The sequence below is a fragment of the Colius striatus genome, unplaced genomic scaffold (genome assembly GCF_028858725.1).
Source record: "Colius striatus isolate bColStr4 unplaced genomic scaffold, bColStr4.1.hap1 scaffold_45, whole genome shotgun sequence".
In the NCBI taxonomy this organism is placed as follows: domain Eukaryota; kingdom Metazoa; phylum Chordata; class Aves; order Coliiformes; family Coliidae; genus Colius; species Colius striatus.
This window is the reverse complement of record NW_026908526.1, coordinates 695,755-711,621: the sequence shown is the minus strand read 5'-3', so window position 1 is coordinate 711,621 and position 15,867 is coordinate 695,755. Positions and strand designations below refer to the sequence as shown.

At 57.1% G+C, this 15,867-nt stretch overlaps 1 protein-coding gene across 1 annotated transcript in view; it reads right to left on the bottom strand.

Annotated features, from left to right (window-relative positions):
• Positions 1-9,512: 9,512 nt before the first annotated feature.
• Positions 9,513-15,867, bottom strand: part of LOC133629440 (scavenger receptor cysteine-rich type 1 protein M130-like) — a 188,964-nt gene continuing 182,609 nt past the window's right edge. Inside the window, exons 7-16 of the mRNA XM_062020072.1 lie at positions 15,203-15,508; positions 14,008-14,322; positions 13,609-13,923; positions 13,008-13,322; positions 12,283-12,345; positions 11,881-12,195; positions 10,791-10,826; positions 10,418-10,555; positions 9,904-9,999; positions 9,513-9,664 (exon numbers count right to left, since the gene is read on the bottom strand). Coding sequence (XP_061876056.1) covers positions 9,513-9,664; positions 9,904-9,999; positions 10,418-10,555; positions 10,791-10,826; positions 11,881-12,195; positions 12,283-12,345; positions 13,008-13,322; positions 13,609-13,923; positions 14,008-14,322; positions 15,203-15,508 — 2,051 coding nt within the window. The remainder of the gene's footprint in view (positions 9,665-9,903; positions 10,000-10,417; positions 10,556-10,790; positions 10,827-11,880; positions 12,196-12,282; positions 12,346-13,007; positions 13,323-13,608; positions 13,924-14,007; positions 14,323-15,202; positions 15,509-15,867) is intronic.

Below are 15,867 nucleotides of genomic sequence, written 5' to 3'. Positions count from 1 at the left end.
CAGGGAATTCACCTTTCCGACACATCTCTGACTTCAGTTTCCCCTCATTCCCTAACCATCTCATAACAATCGCTCCATGTTGCAGCTCAGGTGTCTCAGTGACTTGTTCAAGCATTAGAGATATTTTTCCATTTCTCCCCATGAATTCCCCAATAGTAGGAAACTTGAGAACACAGTCTCAGGAAAGCTCCTTCCCCTAACAGTAATCTCTGCCTTCATCTGCCCCTGGGAAAGTGACCTCAGCCATGTCCTGGGGGTGATGGAGATCTAGGACCAGCCCTGACCCACACGGCACCCCCTGACAACAGAAAAAGGTCCCTTCCCTGCCAGAAGATTCTTTTAACCTCTCTCCCACTTCATTTCCTTCCTCTCTCTCCCCTTTGGGCTCCCTCCAGCTGTCCCTGGGTCTCCAGCTTTGAAACAGGCTGAAACCATCCCTGATGTTTCTTCTTTCAAGCAGCCACATTTCTCCCCTCAGAGGCAGAGTTGGCTCTAAGACCAGGAGGCAAAATAGACAAAATTTACATTTTGAGGCTCTGGACTTAGTTTATTCTGTCTTAGTTCCTCTCTTTCTTTCTCAGCCTCAATGCCACCTTAACGGGGTTTTGAATATCTGCAGTTAGGGCCTCCAGTTCATTGCTTTAACGAGTCCCTGGAGAAGCTTTATCAGTAACAGCCCTCAGTGGGACCCATTAATGCTTCAAGGTACGTGGAGTTCTGCTTCTGACTTGGACTTCTTGAGACATTTCCTTGGTCTCCTTCATCATCTGATGTTCATGGACTCAGCTCCTCAGACACCATGGGGCTCATTAAAGTACAGAAAGCCCTAATGAGCTCTTTCATTTCACTTTCTTCAAGTGTTCACAACTTGTGCAGGTAATTGGAGTCATTTCATTGTGCAGTTAAAGAGGAAGATTTCCAAGTGCACTTAATAACAAATGGACTTAGGGAGTCCATAACCATAGAGTCAGATAGTGAGTCAGTGAGACATCAGGTCACAGAGTCACAGTCACAGAATTATGAATTCAATGTCTCACAGAGTCATAAATCAGTGAGCCAGCAAGTCACAGAGTGATAGAGTCAAAGTGTCAGAGTCATAGAATCAGGGTCATTGAGCCATGAAAGCAGTAACAGATTCACAGTGTCAGTCACAGATTCCTTGACTCAGAGTCAGTGAGTCACAGAATCACAGAGACAGTGACTCAGAGTCACCCCAAGGTGGTGGAACTCTGTCATAATGGGAGCCCCTGACACTCTCTAACAATCCATTTCCATCTGCTGGTGGACTTCCTCCTCTCTGAGGTCCACCAGCCTTTGCAGACACTCTCTATTCCCATATCTTCCTTACAAATAGCATATTGATTTCTTCCCAGCCAAGGCTTGGGCTGGCTCATTCCTGGTAGCCACCCCTCCCCTTTGGTCTCAGGGCTCCAAGCTGTCATGGTTTGACATAACAGCCTTACCTGGTAAGGGGGAAGGGGCTGTAAAGATGGCTCCTGTAAGAAGTTGCTCTCAACTCTCCCCAGCTCTGAGCCAGACCCACTGCTGGGGCTGAGCCGATTAGACGCCTCCATGGTCACTTTTTAAGAAGAAACTGGAAGAGGAGGTTTCTCCCTCCATCTTCCTCTATATTCTTCCTTCTTCTGCCCCATCTTCTTCTTCTGGCTGCTGGTGGTGCAAGGAGTAGGAACAGTGAGAGAAACAACCATGTGGATTCCAAGGTCAGTGATGGAAGAGAGGAGGTGTGCTGCAGCAGAGACTCCCCTGCATTCTATGGACAGAACTGGTGAAGCTGAGATTTATTTTCATTTCTTTAAAGACCCTACATCAGAGGTAGAGACTTGTTTTGATAATGACCTCAGACCAGGGGCAGCGATTCACCTCATTAAAGGCCCTGAGCCAGGGACAGTGACTATGGCCGGAGTGTTGCCACCACCAACAACACCACCAGGCCGCCTGCATGGATTACTCAGCCCCCCCACTGAGGGGACACGGATCACCACACACTCAGCATGGATGATACTTTATTCCAACCCCTTGTTTACGCCATGTGCTCACATCTGCTACCACCAGCACCTCCTCTCACTCCACCCCGTGCCCACCTCTTCTGTACCTTCCACCTCTCACGTTACAACCCGAGATCTTCCGGACGCCCACACACTAAACATCTCCCCCTCCCTATGCTCCATGACTCCAGTGTCCTGTGGCACGGGCTGATACATAACGTGTCTGCCCAGCACATGTGCCAGCTGAGCCAATTGCGGGAAGATATAAACAGGTGCTGGTCATGTTCCACTTCACTGTTCAATCTCGCCAACAGTTGAGTGACTCCATCTTGATCTGCGTCACGGCGAGCGCTCCAAGGAACACGTCAATCTGCAAGAGAGACTCAGTAGATGGTTATACTCATATCTTCTATGCCCCATGCTCTCCCCCTCCCTAAGGCGGTTGAGCAAAAAGCACAGCTGACAAACAAAGTTATTATACTTGTGCTAAAAGTAAAATCTCTAGCAGGTCTGTTGCAAAGTTGTGTGGCTGATACTACTCACATTACTAATCAAGTCTAAAATACAAACCATCCCCGGTCTCCGCACCAGACTCCATCTTCTAGCTCTCATTTCTGCCATTCCTCTGGGTACATCACTCATCTTCGGTGGTCAATGAGGCAGTTGACTTTTCTGGGTATCACCCGCCTCAGTGCCGCTCCCGGCGCCGGCGCCGCAGTCGGTATCACTCTCTCCTGCGTCTTCTCCGTTTCTCCTCACGTACCCAGTGGTACCCAGTCTAACATGGGGTCGCGCTTCCCCACTCTCCCCTGATCGTCCTGCACCGTACTCCCGTCCGACTCTGCCCGCTCGGCATTCCCTATCTGCACGGCATTCCCTGTCTGCTCGACATTCTCCGTCTCCTCTCCCAGATTCTCTACCTCCATGCTCGTCTCCTGATCTCTACGAACTCTCTCCTCTGTCCGCACTCTCCGTTCCTTCCCCCAGAGAGCTTCCTGCATTGATAACCGAAACTGTTTTTTCTCTGCTGTTTTTACCAGAACCTTTTTAATATTTCCCCACGCATCAAAAAGCCGACCCATTCCCTCGGCCCCCTCTACGAAAGCCTGACACAGCTCCCTGTCCACCACCGTCCACTTCTGCACATTTAGTAATTCTATGGGTGTCCGTATCACACCCCACCCCTGCAACCACATGATGCAAGTGGCTGTGGGCATGTACTGAATCTGTTCAACCACCTCAGACGCCGTTGTCTTAAGTCCCTCAATCATTTGCTCCAACTGTGCCATGGCTGCGGACATCCTGCGTTCCGCCGATCACGTCGGGGTCACCATATGTTGCCGCCACAGCAACACCACCAGGCCGCCTGCACGGATCACTCATCCCCCCTGCTGAGGGGACAAGGATCACCACACACTCAGCATGGATGATACTTTATTCCAACACCTTGTTTACACCATGTGCTTATATCTGCTACCACCAGCACCTCCTCTCACTCCACCCTGTGCCCACCTCTGTACCTTCCACCACTCACGTTACAACCCAAGACATCTACCACATCCAGATGTGCTGTGATGTCATACAGCTTGCTGCAAAGCCCAGATGTGCTGTTGTGTTACACAGCCCTGTTGCAGTGCGCACAAGAGCTGTGATGTCACACAGCACTGTAGCAGTTCCTATCTGTGCTGTGATGTGACACAGGAATTCTGCAATGCCCACATGAGCTGTGATGTCACACAGCCCCATGGAAGTGCCCAGGTGGGCTGTCATGTCACAGAGCCCCATTAGAAAACCCAGATGTGATGTGATGACAAACATCCCTGTTGCACTTCCCAGATGTGCTGTGATGTCACACAACACTATTACAGTGCCGAAATGTTCCGTGATATCACAGAGCACTGCTGCAGTGCCTAGATATTCTGTTGTGTCACAGACTCCTACTGCAGTTCCCACATGTGCTGTGATGTCTCACAGCCCACATGCATTGCCCACATGTGCTGTAATGTCACACAGCACTGTTTCAGTGTCCAGTTGTGATGTGATGTTCTAGAGCACTGTTGCAGTGTCCAGATGAGCTGTTCTGTCACAAAGCACTTTTATAGTGCCCAGATGTGCTTTGCTGTCACAGAGACCTGCTACAATGCCCAAATGTGCCGGGATGTCACACAGTCCTGTTTCAGTGCCCAGATATGTTGTGATGTCACACAGTCCAACTGCAAAGCTACATATGCTGTGATGTCACATAGTCCTTTTGCATGTTCAAGATGTGATGTCACAGAGAACTGTGGAAGTGCTCAGAAGTGCTGTGATGTCACAGAGCATTAAGTAGCCAGTAGTGATGTGTTCTCACAGGAACTGTTGCGGTTGCCATATGAGCTGTGATGTCACAGAGAACTGTTGCAATGCCCAGATGTGCTGTGATGTCATCCAGCCCTGTTGCAATGCTCAAGTGTTGTGTTTTGTCACACAATGCTGTTGCAGGTACCAGATGTGATGCCACACAGCCCCATTGCATGGCCTAGTTGTGTTGTAATATCACTGAGCATTAAGTGTCCAGTTGTGATGTGATGTCAAGAGTTGTGTCATTGCAGTTGCCGTCTGAACTGTGATGTCACAGAGCACTGTAGCAGTGCCCAGATGTGCTGTGATGTCACAGACCACTTTAGGAGTGCCCAGAATTGCTGTGATGTGACACAATCCCATTGTAGTTCCCAGATGTTCTAGATGTCATAGAGCACTGTTACAGTGCTCTGTGACATCACAGCACATCTAGGTGCTGAAACAGTTCTCTGTGACATCACAGCTCATATGGCCACTGAAACCGTGCTCTGTGACATCACAGAACATTTGGCAACTGCAACAGTTCTCTGTGACATCAGAACCCGTCTCGGAACTGCATCTGGTTTGTGTGACATCAGAGCACACCTGGGCACTGTAACAGTTCTCTGTGACATCACAGTACATCTGGGAACTGCAGTGACAGAACTCTTGACATCACATCACATCTGGCTTTTGTAACAGGGCTCTGTGACAGCACAGCCCACTGAGCGCTTCAATGAGGCTGTGTGATATCACAGCATATGTGGGCATTGCAGCCCCATTGCAGTGCCCAGATGTGCTGTGATGTCACACTGCCAGGTTGCAGATCCCAGAGGTGCTGTGATACCACAGAGCCTTGTTTCAGTGCCCAGATGTTATGTGACGTTACAGAGCACTGCTACAGTGTCCAGACATCTGTGATGTCACACAGCACTGTTGCAGTGTCCAGATGTGCTGTGATGTCACAGAGAACTATTGCAGTGCCCAGGTGTGCTCTAATATCACAGAGAAGTGTTGCAGTTGCCATATGAGCTGTGATGTCACAGAGAACTGTTGCAGTGCCCAGATATATTGTGATGTCACATACCCCCATTGCGATGCTTGTCCTTCTGTGATGTCACACAGTCCTGTTGCAGGTCCCAGATGTGAGGTCCCAGAGGACTGTGGCAGTGCTGAGAAGTGCTGTGGTGTCACAGAGTGCCATGGCAATGCCCAAATGTGCTCGGATGTCACACATTTCTTTGTTTCAGGGCCCAGGTGTACTGTGATGTCACAGGAAACCGTTGCAGTGCCCACGTGTGCTGGGATGTCATTGAGTACTGATGCAGTGCTCAGATGTGCTATGATGTCACATAGCCCGGATGCAGTTCTCTCATGTACAATAACGTGACAGAGCACTGTTGCAGTGCCCAGATCAGCTGTGAAGTCACAGAGCACTTTTGCAGTGCCCAGAAGAGCTGATCTGTCCCAGAGTTCAGCTGCAAAGCGCAAATGTGCTGGGAGGTCACGCAGGCCTGTTATAGTGCCCAGATGTGCTGTGATGTCATAGAGCTCTGATGCAGTGTCTAGACGTGCTATTTATCAGAGCAGTGATTGAGAGCCCAGATTTGCAGTAATTTCACAGAGCACTGGAGCAGTGCCCTGATTTGCTGTGATTTGACACAAGCCCCCCTGCAATGTCCACATGTACTGCTATGTCACACAGCCTTGTTGCATAGCCAGGATGACCTGTGAGGTCACAGTGTCCCCTTGCAATGCTCAGATGTACTGTGATGTCACAGAGAACTATTGCAGTGCTCAAATGTGTTTTGAATTCACACAGCCCTGTTGCAGTGCCCAGGTGTGCTGTGAGGTCAGACAGGTATGTTGCAGATCCCAGAGGTGCTGAGGTATCACAGAGCCTCGTTTAAAATTGCCCAGATGTTATGTGATATTACAGAGCACTGCTACAGCGTTGAGACATCCTGTGATGTCACAGAGCACTATTGCAGGGTCCACATGTGCTGTGATGTCATACAGCTTGCTGCAAAGCCCAGACGTGCTGTTGTGTTCCACAGCCCCGTTGCAGCGCACACATGAGCTGTGATGTCACAGAGCACTGTAGCAGTTCCCATCTGTGCTGTGATGTGTCACAGGACTTCTGCAATGCCCACATATGCTGTGATGTCACACAGCCCCATGGAAGTGCCCAGGTGGACTGTGATGTCACAGAGCCTCGTTACAAAACCCAGATGTGATGTGATGACAAACATCCCTGTTGCTGCACCCAGATGTCCTGTGATGTCACAGAGCACACTTTCAGTGGCCATATCAGCTGTGATGTCACAGAGAACTGTTGCAGTGCCCAGATGTGCTGTAATGTCACAGGTTCCCACACTGACTGTGATGTCACTCAGCAGCACTGCAAACCCCAGATATTCTGTGATGTAATAGACCACAGCTTCACTACCCAGATGTGCTGTGATGTCTAACAGTCTGGATACAGTTTCCAGAATAGCTGTGATGTCACAGAGCACAGGTTCAGTGGCCATGTGAGCTGTAATGTCACAGAAGACTGTTGCAGTAACTAGAAGTGCTGTGATTGTCACAGAACAATGCAACATCACAACACATCTGGGAACTGCAACAGGGATGTTTGACATCTGTCCTGGTTTAGCAAGGAGCAGCTTTTGGCTTGGTAACAGGGGGAGCGGGTTGCAGTGAAGACGCTCCCCCGGCTCCTAGGTTCAGACCCACCTCCGGCCCGGCTGGGCCAATCTGGCGCCTCTGCCAGCACTATTTAGGGGACGGGAATTTGAAATGCGAGTCAGGAGGTGGAGAGTGATACAAGATGGAGGCCACCACGCGGACCCTTCAGCCAGAGAAGGAGGAAGGAAGGAGAAGCAGTAGACCGGAGACCCTTCTGCAAGCTGTGGCGAGAATACAAGCTGTGCCCCTGAAACCTATGGAGATTCGTGGCAAGACTGAGAGCCACCAACAGCTCCGTGTGAGTGAGCCCGGACGGGCGGGGGACTGTGTGGGGAGGGGCCATGGCCCAGGCCGTGCTGGAGAGCCTGCACGCCGCAGAGCAGCCCCACACGAGAGGCAGAGACGAGCTGCAGCCTTTGGAGTCAGTGGGCATCGGAGCAGCCCGTGCAGGGCTGCCATGCGTGTGAGTTACCCCACGGACTCGCAGGGAGGACTGGTGTGGAGTTCAACCGGCCTGAGGAGGGACAAACGGCAGAAGCTCTCGGAAACCGACTAACTGAACCCCCCACTGCCTGCCCCCCCGAACCGTTCGGGGGGGGCAAGGTAAAAACACCGGGATCAGGGCTCTGAGCCCGGGAAGAGGGGAGGGGTGGCAAGAAGGTGTTCTTAAAAAGGCTGGTTGGACTCTTCATTGATGTATTACTCTGGGTTGTTTCATTTTGGTTATGTTTTGGTTGATTTTGCATTAAATTATTTTCTGTTTTCTTCCCCAAACCGAGTGGCCTGGTCTGTTTTGTCCTGAACCTTAAGCGGCAATTAAGCCCTCCCTGCCCTCGAGCAATCCTCAGCCTCTTCGGTACTCGAGGCTAATCGTGGCCTTTGTTCCCTGATGGGCCTAAACCACGACAACATCACATCACATCTGGGTTTTGTAACGGGACTCTGTGACATCAAAGACCACCTGGGCGCTTCCATGGGGCTGTGTGACATCACAGCTCATGTGGGCATTGCAGAAGTCTTGTGACACATCACAGCACATCTGAGAACTGCTACTGCGCTCTTTGCTATCACAGCTCATGTTCGCACTGCAACGAGGCTGTGTAACACAACAGCACATCTGGGCTTTGCAGCAGGGCTCTGTGACATCCCAGCACATGTGGGCACTGCAACTGTTTCCTGTGACATCACAGTACATCAGAGCTCTGTAAAAAAGAAATGTGTGACATCCGAGCACATTTGGGCTTTGCCGTGGCACTCTGTGACACCACAGCACTTCTCAGCACTGCCACAGTTCTCTGGGACCTCACAGCATATCAGAGAACTGTTGTGTGACATCACAACACACATCAGACTCAATGGTCTTAAAGGTCTTTTCCAGCTGCAATGATTCCATAGGTCTATGAGCTATTGCACAGCCGTGGAGCTGAGGTGCTGAGGGACAGGGGTTGGTGATGGGCTCGGCAGGCCGAGGCTGGTGATTGGACTTAATGATCTCAAAGATCTTTTCCAACCCAAAGGATTCTTTGATTCAATGATTCTATGTCAGGATGGAAATGTCTGTGTCAGCAGGAATCTTCCCCAGGGACCAGAGGCCCTTGCAGACCCTGAGCCCGCTGTCCCCAAGACGTGCCCCTTCCCCACTGTCACGTCTTTGTGCTCTGATCCCCCCCAGTCAGCCTCGGGGACAGTCCTTGACCCTTGGGCAGCCTGGCACCAGCTCTGGCCCAGACCCCCAAGGGATTTTAATCAGAACAAAGAGGAGGCACAGCCTGAACACAGGACACTGAAGGCAGAGGAAATGGCTGGCAAGGGCCGAGGGCTCCCTGGAGCTCAGGGCTCTCCCAGCCGCACAGCTCCCTCCTCCCTCCCAGCTGCTCCCAGCCCCGCGGCAGTGACGGGCTCTCCTGGCCCGGGGATGGGCCACCCTTGTGCCCTGAGCTGCGGTGTCACGGCCTCGCTGTCCTCAGGGGGATGTGCCAGGGACACCTCTTGGGCATCGTCGTAGCTCCAGCTCTCTGGGCACAGGCACTGGGCATCTCCCTCAGCTCCAGGGGCCCCGGCACTGCTCTGGGAGCACAGCTTTGTCTCTGCAAAGCAGCAAGGCAGGCTGTAGCACATTTGGACATCTCCTTCCTTCCTTCTCCTCACCACTTCAGAGATGCTGAGCCCTGTCCCTCATTCTCATCCCCATCCCCTCACCTCCAGGTGCGTCCCTGGGCCCTGCTCCCTCCTCCGCTGCCCTGGGCACTTCCCAGCCTCTGTGCCCAAACACAAGGTCCTCCCCAGGGTCAGAAACCTCCCTGGCATCATCATAGCCATCTGCTGGGCCACCTCTGGGCAGGACAGGGACATCTGGAAGCAGAAAGGAGCCGAGGTTGTTGAGAAGATGCATAGTGCAGAGAAGAGGACGGGAGGAAGCACAGGGACACGGGGCTCAGACACTGGTGGCTACAGCGGCACAGGAGATCCCCATCTGCTCCCCAACTCTGATGGTGGCACTCAGGGGCACCACTGTCCATCTCGAGTCTGCAGGGATGAGACATCAACCCCTTCCTGCCCCCCACTACCTCGTGCTGACCCCAGACCATCTTCCTCCTCGCTGTCCATGTGATGGAGCTGCAGTTTGGTCAGGGACCCCTCCAAATAGGAGCCTGGAGAGGGGACCCACAAAGCCAGGGCTGAGTGGGGAGGAGGGCCCAGGACTGACCCTCTGCCCTGGGACAAACCCAGCTGGGGTGGGCAGAGCTGATGGGGAGGAAGCTTCTGTCCTGGGCCAGGACGTCTCTGTTCTCCCCACATTGCTGCAGGGACCTTGGGCCTGGGGGCTGCAGGGAGTCAGCTGCAGGTGGGGACCAGGGGACAGAGTGCCCAGGGATGGACCCAGACCCACCTGATGGGCTGAATCTCGCCTGCTCCTCCCACACAGGGCTATAACCGATCTCCTGGTACACGGCCTCAGGGAAGGGCTCCAGGGCTGTCTGGGAGCCTGTGGATAGAGGCCGCTCTGGCTCACGGACAGGCAGCTCCCACCTTCCCTCCCCTCTGCAGCTGCCCCCTCTCTGCCCCATGGATCCACAGCACAGCCCCTGCACTGCCACGGGGAGCTGAGGGCTGGGCAGAGGAGCAGCCTGGGGCCTGACACCACGGGAATGGACCCTGCTGCCCTGCATTCCTCCTGTGCCCATCTGCCCCAGCCCAGCTCTGGCCACTTCTGGCCCCATCCCCAACTCCCCCGTGTCGGGACTCTCTTCCCCTGGCTGCTGCTGGCCCATCATCAGGCAGTCAGTGGCACAGCAGCAGCACACGCCTGTGCCCCCAGCTCTGCCTGTGCTGACACACACACCCCACAGCGCCCTGGCCCTGCCAAGAGGCACCTTCCCGTGGCAGCGTGGGGCAGGACCCACCTCTGCGCTCAGTCCTGGCGCTGAGCACTCTCCAGGCCAGGAGGGCCAGCAGCAGGGAGACAAGGGCTCCCAGGATCATGCACATGATGACGGGCAACGAGACGCTTCTGCTGCTGGTCGGGCGGCCCCGAGTGGGATCTGCACAGGCAGCGACACACAGAGGGAAGCACCAGGCCAAGGAGCAGTGGGGGGCTGGAGCACCCAGCCCTGACCCCCATCATACTGTGGGCAACTCACAGCCCTCCCCACCCCCGGCACCCATAACCCGCTGCCTCCTCTTGGGAGTTTCACCCCCAGTGAGGATCCCCTTCCCTCTGGCTGGGTCACAGCCCTGCCCCGAGGAGACTCGTTGCTGATGGGAAGGACACGTCACCTGCTCGAGGGGTCGGTGCTGCTGTCCCGGACGCAGCTGCAGAGGAGGAGAAGGAGAGATGAGCTGAGAGGGGGGTACGTGGGTACCAGGAGCCTCCACCCTTACCTGGCCTGTGTGTGCAGACACCCCTGGCACAGCCCCCCTGAACCACCCCTTCCACAGGGCTGCTCAGGGGGCTGCGACAGAGCCCAGGGCCCTGCTCTGGGCCTTGGCCAGGGCAGCACCAGCAGCCTGGGAGTTCAGAGACTCATTGGATAGTGGGGGTTGGAATGGATTTCCAGAGCTCATCCAGCTCACATCCTGCTACAGCAGGTTCCCCTCGCTCAGGGGGCAGAGGAACGTGACCAGGTGGGCTTGGAGAAGGAGCCTCCACACCCTCCTTGGGCAGCCTGGGCCAGGGTTCCCTCACATTAATAGTGTAAGAGCTTCTCTTTGTGTTTTAGTGGAGCTTTTTGTTTTGCAGCTTTTGTCCATTACCCCTTGTCCTGTGACTGGACATTGCAGAAAAAATGTCACCCCATCCCCCTGACACCCACCCTTTAGGTACTTGTCAGTGTTAATGAGATCTCCCCGAAGCCTCCTGCAGACTAAACAGCCCCAGGCCCCACAGCCTTTCCTCATAAGGAAGATATTCCAGTCCCCAGATCATCTTGCTGGCCCTGCACTGGCCTCTCTCCAGCAGCTCCCTGTCCCTCTGCAGCTGGGGTGCCCAGAACTGGACATAGGACTCCAGATGACGCCCCACCAGATATGGCAGAGCAGAGGGGGAGTAGAATCTCTCTCGACCTGCTGCCCACCCTCTTCCTGATGCCCTCAGGATACCATTGGCCTTCTTGCCCACGAGGGCATGTTGCTGGCTCATGTTCAGTTTATCAACCAGGACTCCAAGGTCCAGAAGTGCCCCTGGGGCTGCACAGCCTGGCCGGGCAGCAGCTGGAGGACATCCAGCCCCGCAGAAGCTGCTGCCCACATGGGACCAGGCTGCCATGCTCTGCAGGAACAGCCTCGCTCTCCAGAGCTCTGAGGGCAGGATGGGACCTGCCCCAGCTCCATGCAGTGCCCCGGGCAGAGCTGCAGCCCCTGCACTCACCCGCGCAGCGCACGGCCGCATCCTCCTTGTGCCGGCAGAGCCCGCGGTCCCCGGGCCAGGCCCAGCAGTGCTGCAGAGCCGCCTCTGTGCCCTGACACTCCACCTGCTCCAGCCAGATGGGGCCCGTGCCCTCCCCAAAGGCAGCCTCAGGCAGGGCGGCCATGGCGGGCCCACAGCCCAGCTGCCTGCAGGCCACCTCGGCATCCTGCACGTCCCACGCGTCGTTGCACACCGTCCCCCAGGAGCCGCGGTGCCACAGCTCCACCCGGCCCGAGCAGCCGTCCTCTCCTCCCACGGCGCGGATCCTCTCCCTGTCTGCAGGAGGCAGAGAGCTGCTGGGGCAGCAGGACGGTGGGCACAGCCCTGCCAGGCCAGAGGGGCAGCAGAGGAGCAGCTCCCTACCTGTGCAGCTCGTGGCGTTGGGGCACGCAGAGCCCGGGGTTGGGGTCATTTTGGGCCGTGTCCCTGCAGAAGGAGATCAGAGAATCATGGAGTCATGGAATCATTTGGGTAGGAAAAGCCCCTGAGGCTGCTGGAGTCCCAGTCCTCCCCTTACCCTGCCCATCCCACCACTGACACACGGCCCTCAGCACCTCAGCTTTGGGATCCCTCCAGAGATGAGGACTCCCCCACCTCCCTGGGCAGCCTGGTACAGGGGCTGACAAGCCTCTCAGGGAAAAAGTTCTGCCTCAGCTCCAATCTCAACCTCCCCTGGGGCAACTTGAGTCTTTTTCCTCTTGTCCTGTCACTCATTACTGGAGAGAAGAGACCGACCCTAACATCACTCCATCTCCTGGCAGGGTTTTGCACAGACTACTCCTGTCTCATCTCAGCCTCCTCTTATCCAGGCTCAACTCCCTGATTCCCTCAGCCCCTCCCCAGCACCCTTGTGCTCCAGCTCCCTTCCGTGCTCCTCTGCCCGGCTCTGGCCACGCTGCAGCCCCTCAGTGTCCCTCTGGCAGTGAGTGAGGGGCCCAATACTGAACACATCCCTCGAGCTGCAGCCTCACCAGAGCCCAGCACAGGGGACAATCCCTGCCCTGCTCCTGCTGCCACCCCAGTGCTGATCCCAGCCAGCAGGGAGGAATTGCTGGGTGGATGCTGGTGCCCGTGCAGCTCAGAATTACCACGGCAGGTGATGTGGGTCACATCTCGCAGCTCGTCGCACGACCGCGGGTTCCAGGGATCGGAGGGACACAGCCAGAAGGAGCCGTGTCTCTCCTCACACTCCACACGGTCCAGCCAGGCGGGGCCAGACAGTCTGCCCCGTGGCCCTTGTGTATCCAGAGTCCCTTCCTTCCCGCAGCCCAGCTCCTCGCACGCCAGTGACACCGTTTTGGGGGTCATGGAGTTGGAGCAAACGCTGCCCCACGTCCCGTTGTAGAAAACCTGCAGGCGGCCGGAGCAGCCGTCGCTGTTCTCCAGCCTCAGAGCCGTGAACTCTGGGAGGAAAGGCCCCAGAGGGGAAGGGGCTGGTCTGGGGCTCTGGGAGCAGGGACAGCCCAGCTCCCCCCAGCCGCTCAGCCGGGCAAAGTGCCCCTTTGCAGCCACCGGCACAGACACGTCTGTGATGGACACACGGCCCTGCCCTGGGCCATGGCGGAGCAGCACAGGGAGCCCGGGGCACGGAGGGGACCCTGCGTGGCCGTCCCTGGGCTGGGCTGGGGCAGGAGCTCAGAGGCAGCCAGGAACAGTTTGTGCCCTGGGCCCTGGGCTCCCGCCACACACCTGAGCAGACGGCTCCGGCGTCCTCTTTGTGCCCGCAGTCGTGCCGCCCCCAGGGCCCGGCCGGGCAGTCCCAGAGAGCGGCTTCGGCCCCGGAGCAGTTGACGCCATCCAGCCAGATGTGCCCGGAGCCCTCCCCAAAGGCGGCAGAGCCCGGCGCCTCCACGGCCTCTCCGCAGCCCAGCTGCCGGCACACGACGGCGGCATTGGGCAGGTCCCAGCTGTCGTCGCAGACGCTGCCCCAGCTGCCCTGGGAGTAGATCTCCACTCTCCCGGCGCAGCGCCCGGGCCCGTTCGCCAGCCGCACGAGCCGGCTCCCTGTGGCGGGGACGGAGCACAGATGGCGGCGGGGGCCGACTGCCCACCCACCCTGTGCCCCGGGGGGCCTGTGGGGACACTCACCCTGGCAAACCACCCCCACGTCCTCCATGACCCCCGCTGCCGGCCAGGAGACGTTGCAGAGGCTCAGCTGGGCCTCGTGCCCCTGGCACCGCACCCCTCGCAGCCCCACGGGGCCCGGCCCTCGCTCGGCCTTGGGCGGCTTGTAGGCCGTCTCTGCCTCTCCGCACCGCAGCTGCCGACACGCCACACGGGCCTCTGCCACGTCCCACTGCTCAGACAGGACTCTGCCCCACGTCCCGCGCTGGAAGATCTCCACTCGCCCGGCGCACCGGCTCCCTCCCCCCACCAGCCGCAGGGACCCGGAGCCAGCAGGGCCTGGGGAGTCGTGGAATCACCAATCATGGACTCACACAACCCTTTGGGCTGACGGGAAAAGCCCCTGAAGCTGCTGCAGCCCCAGTCCTGCCCTCACCCTGCCCAGTCCAGCACTGACCCACGGCCCTCAGCACCTCAGCCCCACGGCTTTGGGATCCCTTCAGGGCTGGGCACTGCCCCAACTCCCTGGGCAGCCTGGCACAGGGGCTCACACCCCTCTCATAGAAAAAGTTCTGCCCCAGCTCCAACCTAACTAATGAATGACAAGACAGGAGAAAACAGGCTCAGGCTTCCCTAGAGCAGGTTGAGATTGGAGCTGAGGTGCTGGGTCAGTGGTGGGTTTGGCAGGGTGAGGGCAGGGCGGGGACTGCAGCAGCTTCAAGGCCTTTTCCAACCTAAACCGTTGGTTCTCTGCTGGAGATGGGACCTGGAAGCCAGTGTCCCTGGCATGGAGCAGAGCTGAGGAGTCTGCCCCAGCAGAAAGGACAGCTTTGGGGCTGCTGCTTACCAGAAGCCCCAGCCTGGCTCTGTGCCTCACCCCCTGCTCTGCTGCTGCTGCTGGGGGCAGCCAGGCAACCCCGTGGGGCTGAGATCATGCCTGGGGCTATTTCTGTGTTGCTGGGACAGGGCTGTCTGCAGCCAGAGGGGTGGGATGAGCCCCACAGCCCTGTCCCGCACCCAGCGCCCCGGGGGACATCAGAGGAGCCTGAGCCTGGAGGTGGCCCTTGGGGCTGCCCTGGGGGGCAGGGACAACGTCTCTCTGCAGCCCTCAGGGCTTCTGCAGGGGGAAGTGCAGCCTGGGCCTGCCCCAGGTCCCCTGCCTTGGCCTGCTGTCATGCCAGGAGACAAAGGAGCGAATCCAGGGTTTGCCAGCCCTCACCTGAGCAGACGACAGCAGCAGCATCCTCATGGGAGCACGGAGAGGCCCCCAGCACAGTCACTGGGCACTGTCCCAGGTGGGCTTCAGTCCCACTGCAGCGGAAGGAGTCTCTCCAGACGGGGCCTGTTCCTCTCCCAAAACTCCCTCCTCTGGGAAGGGACACGGCAAAGCCACAGCCCAGGCGGCCACAGAGGACGTGGGCGTCGGAGAGGTGCCAGCGGGAGGCACAGAGGCTGCCCCAGGTCCCCTGCACATGCAGCTCCACCCTCCCCTCGCATGCCGTGCTGCCGTTCACCAGCCTGAACCCTGCAAGCACAGAGACAGAGAACAATGGAAGGGGATGGACTTGTGCTCTGGCTCCTTCAGGAGCTGGGGAGAGGTCAAATGGAGGAGAGCTGCCATCCTCCTCCTCCACCTCTTCCCGCATCATTGTGGGGCTGCAGACCCCACATCAGCCCCTCTGTCCTCAGGCCCAGCACGGTCCCTGCCCCGCTGCCCTGTCCCCAGCACATCCTTGGTGTTTTACACCCCAGTGAGAGTCCTTACGTGTGCAGCTGAGCCAAGTAGCAGCTCTGGGGCTGCAGAGCTGGTCTCTGGGGGTCTCCCTGGGGCACAACTGGAGGAAGGGTTCATTCCCTGCACACTGCAGCTCTCTGTCCCACATG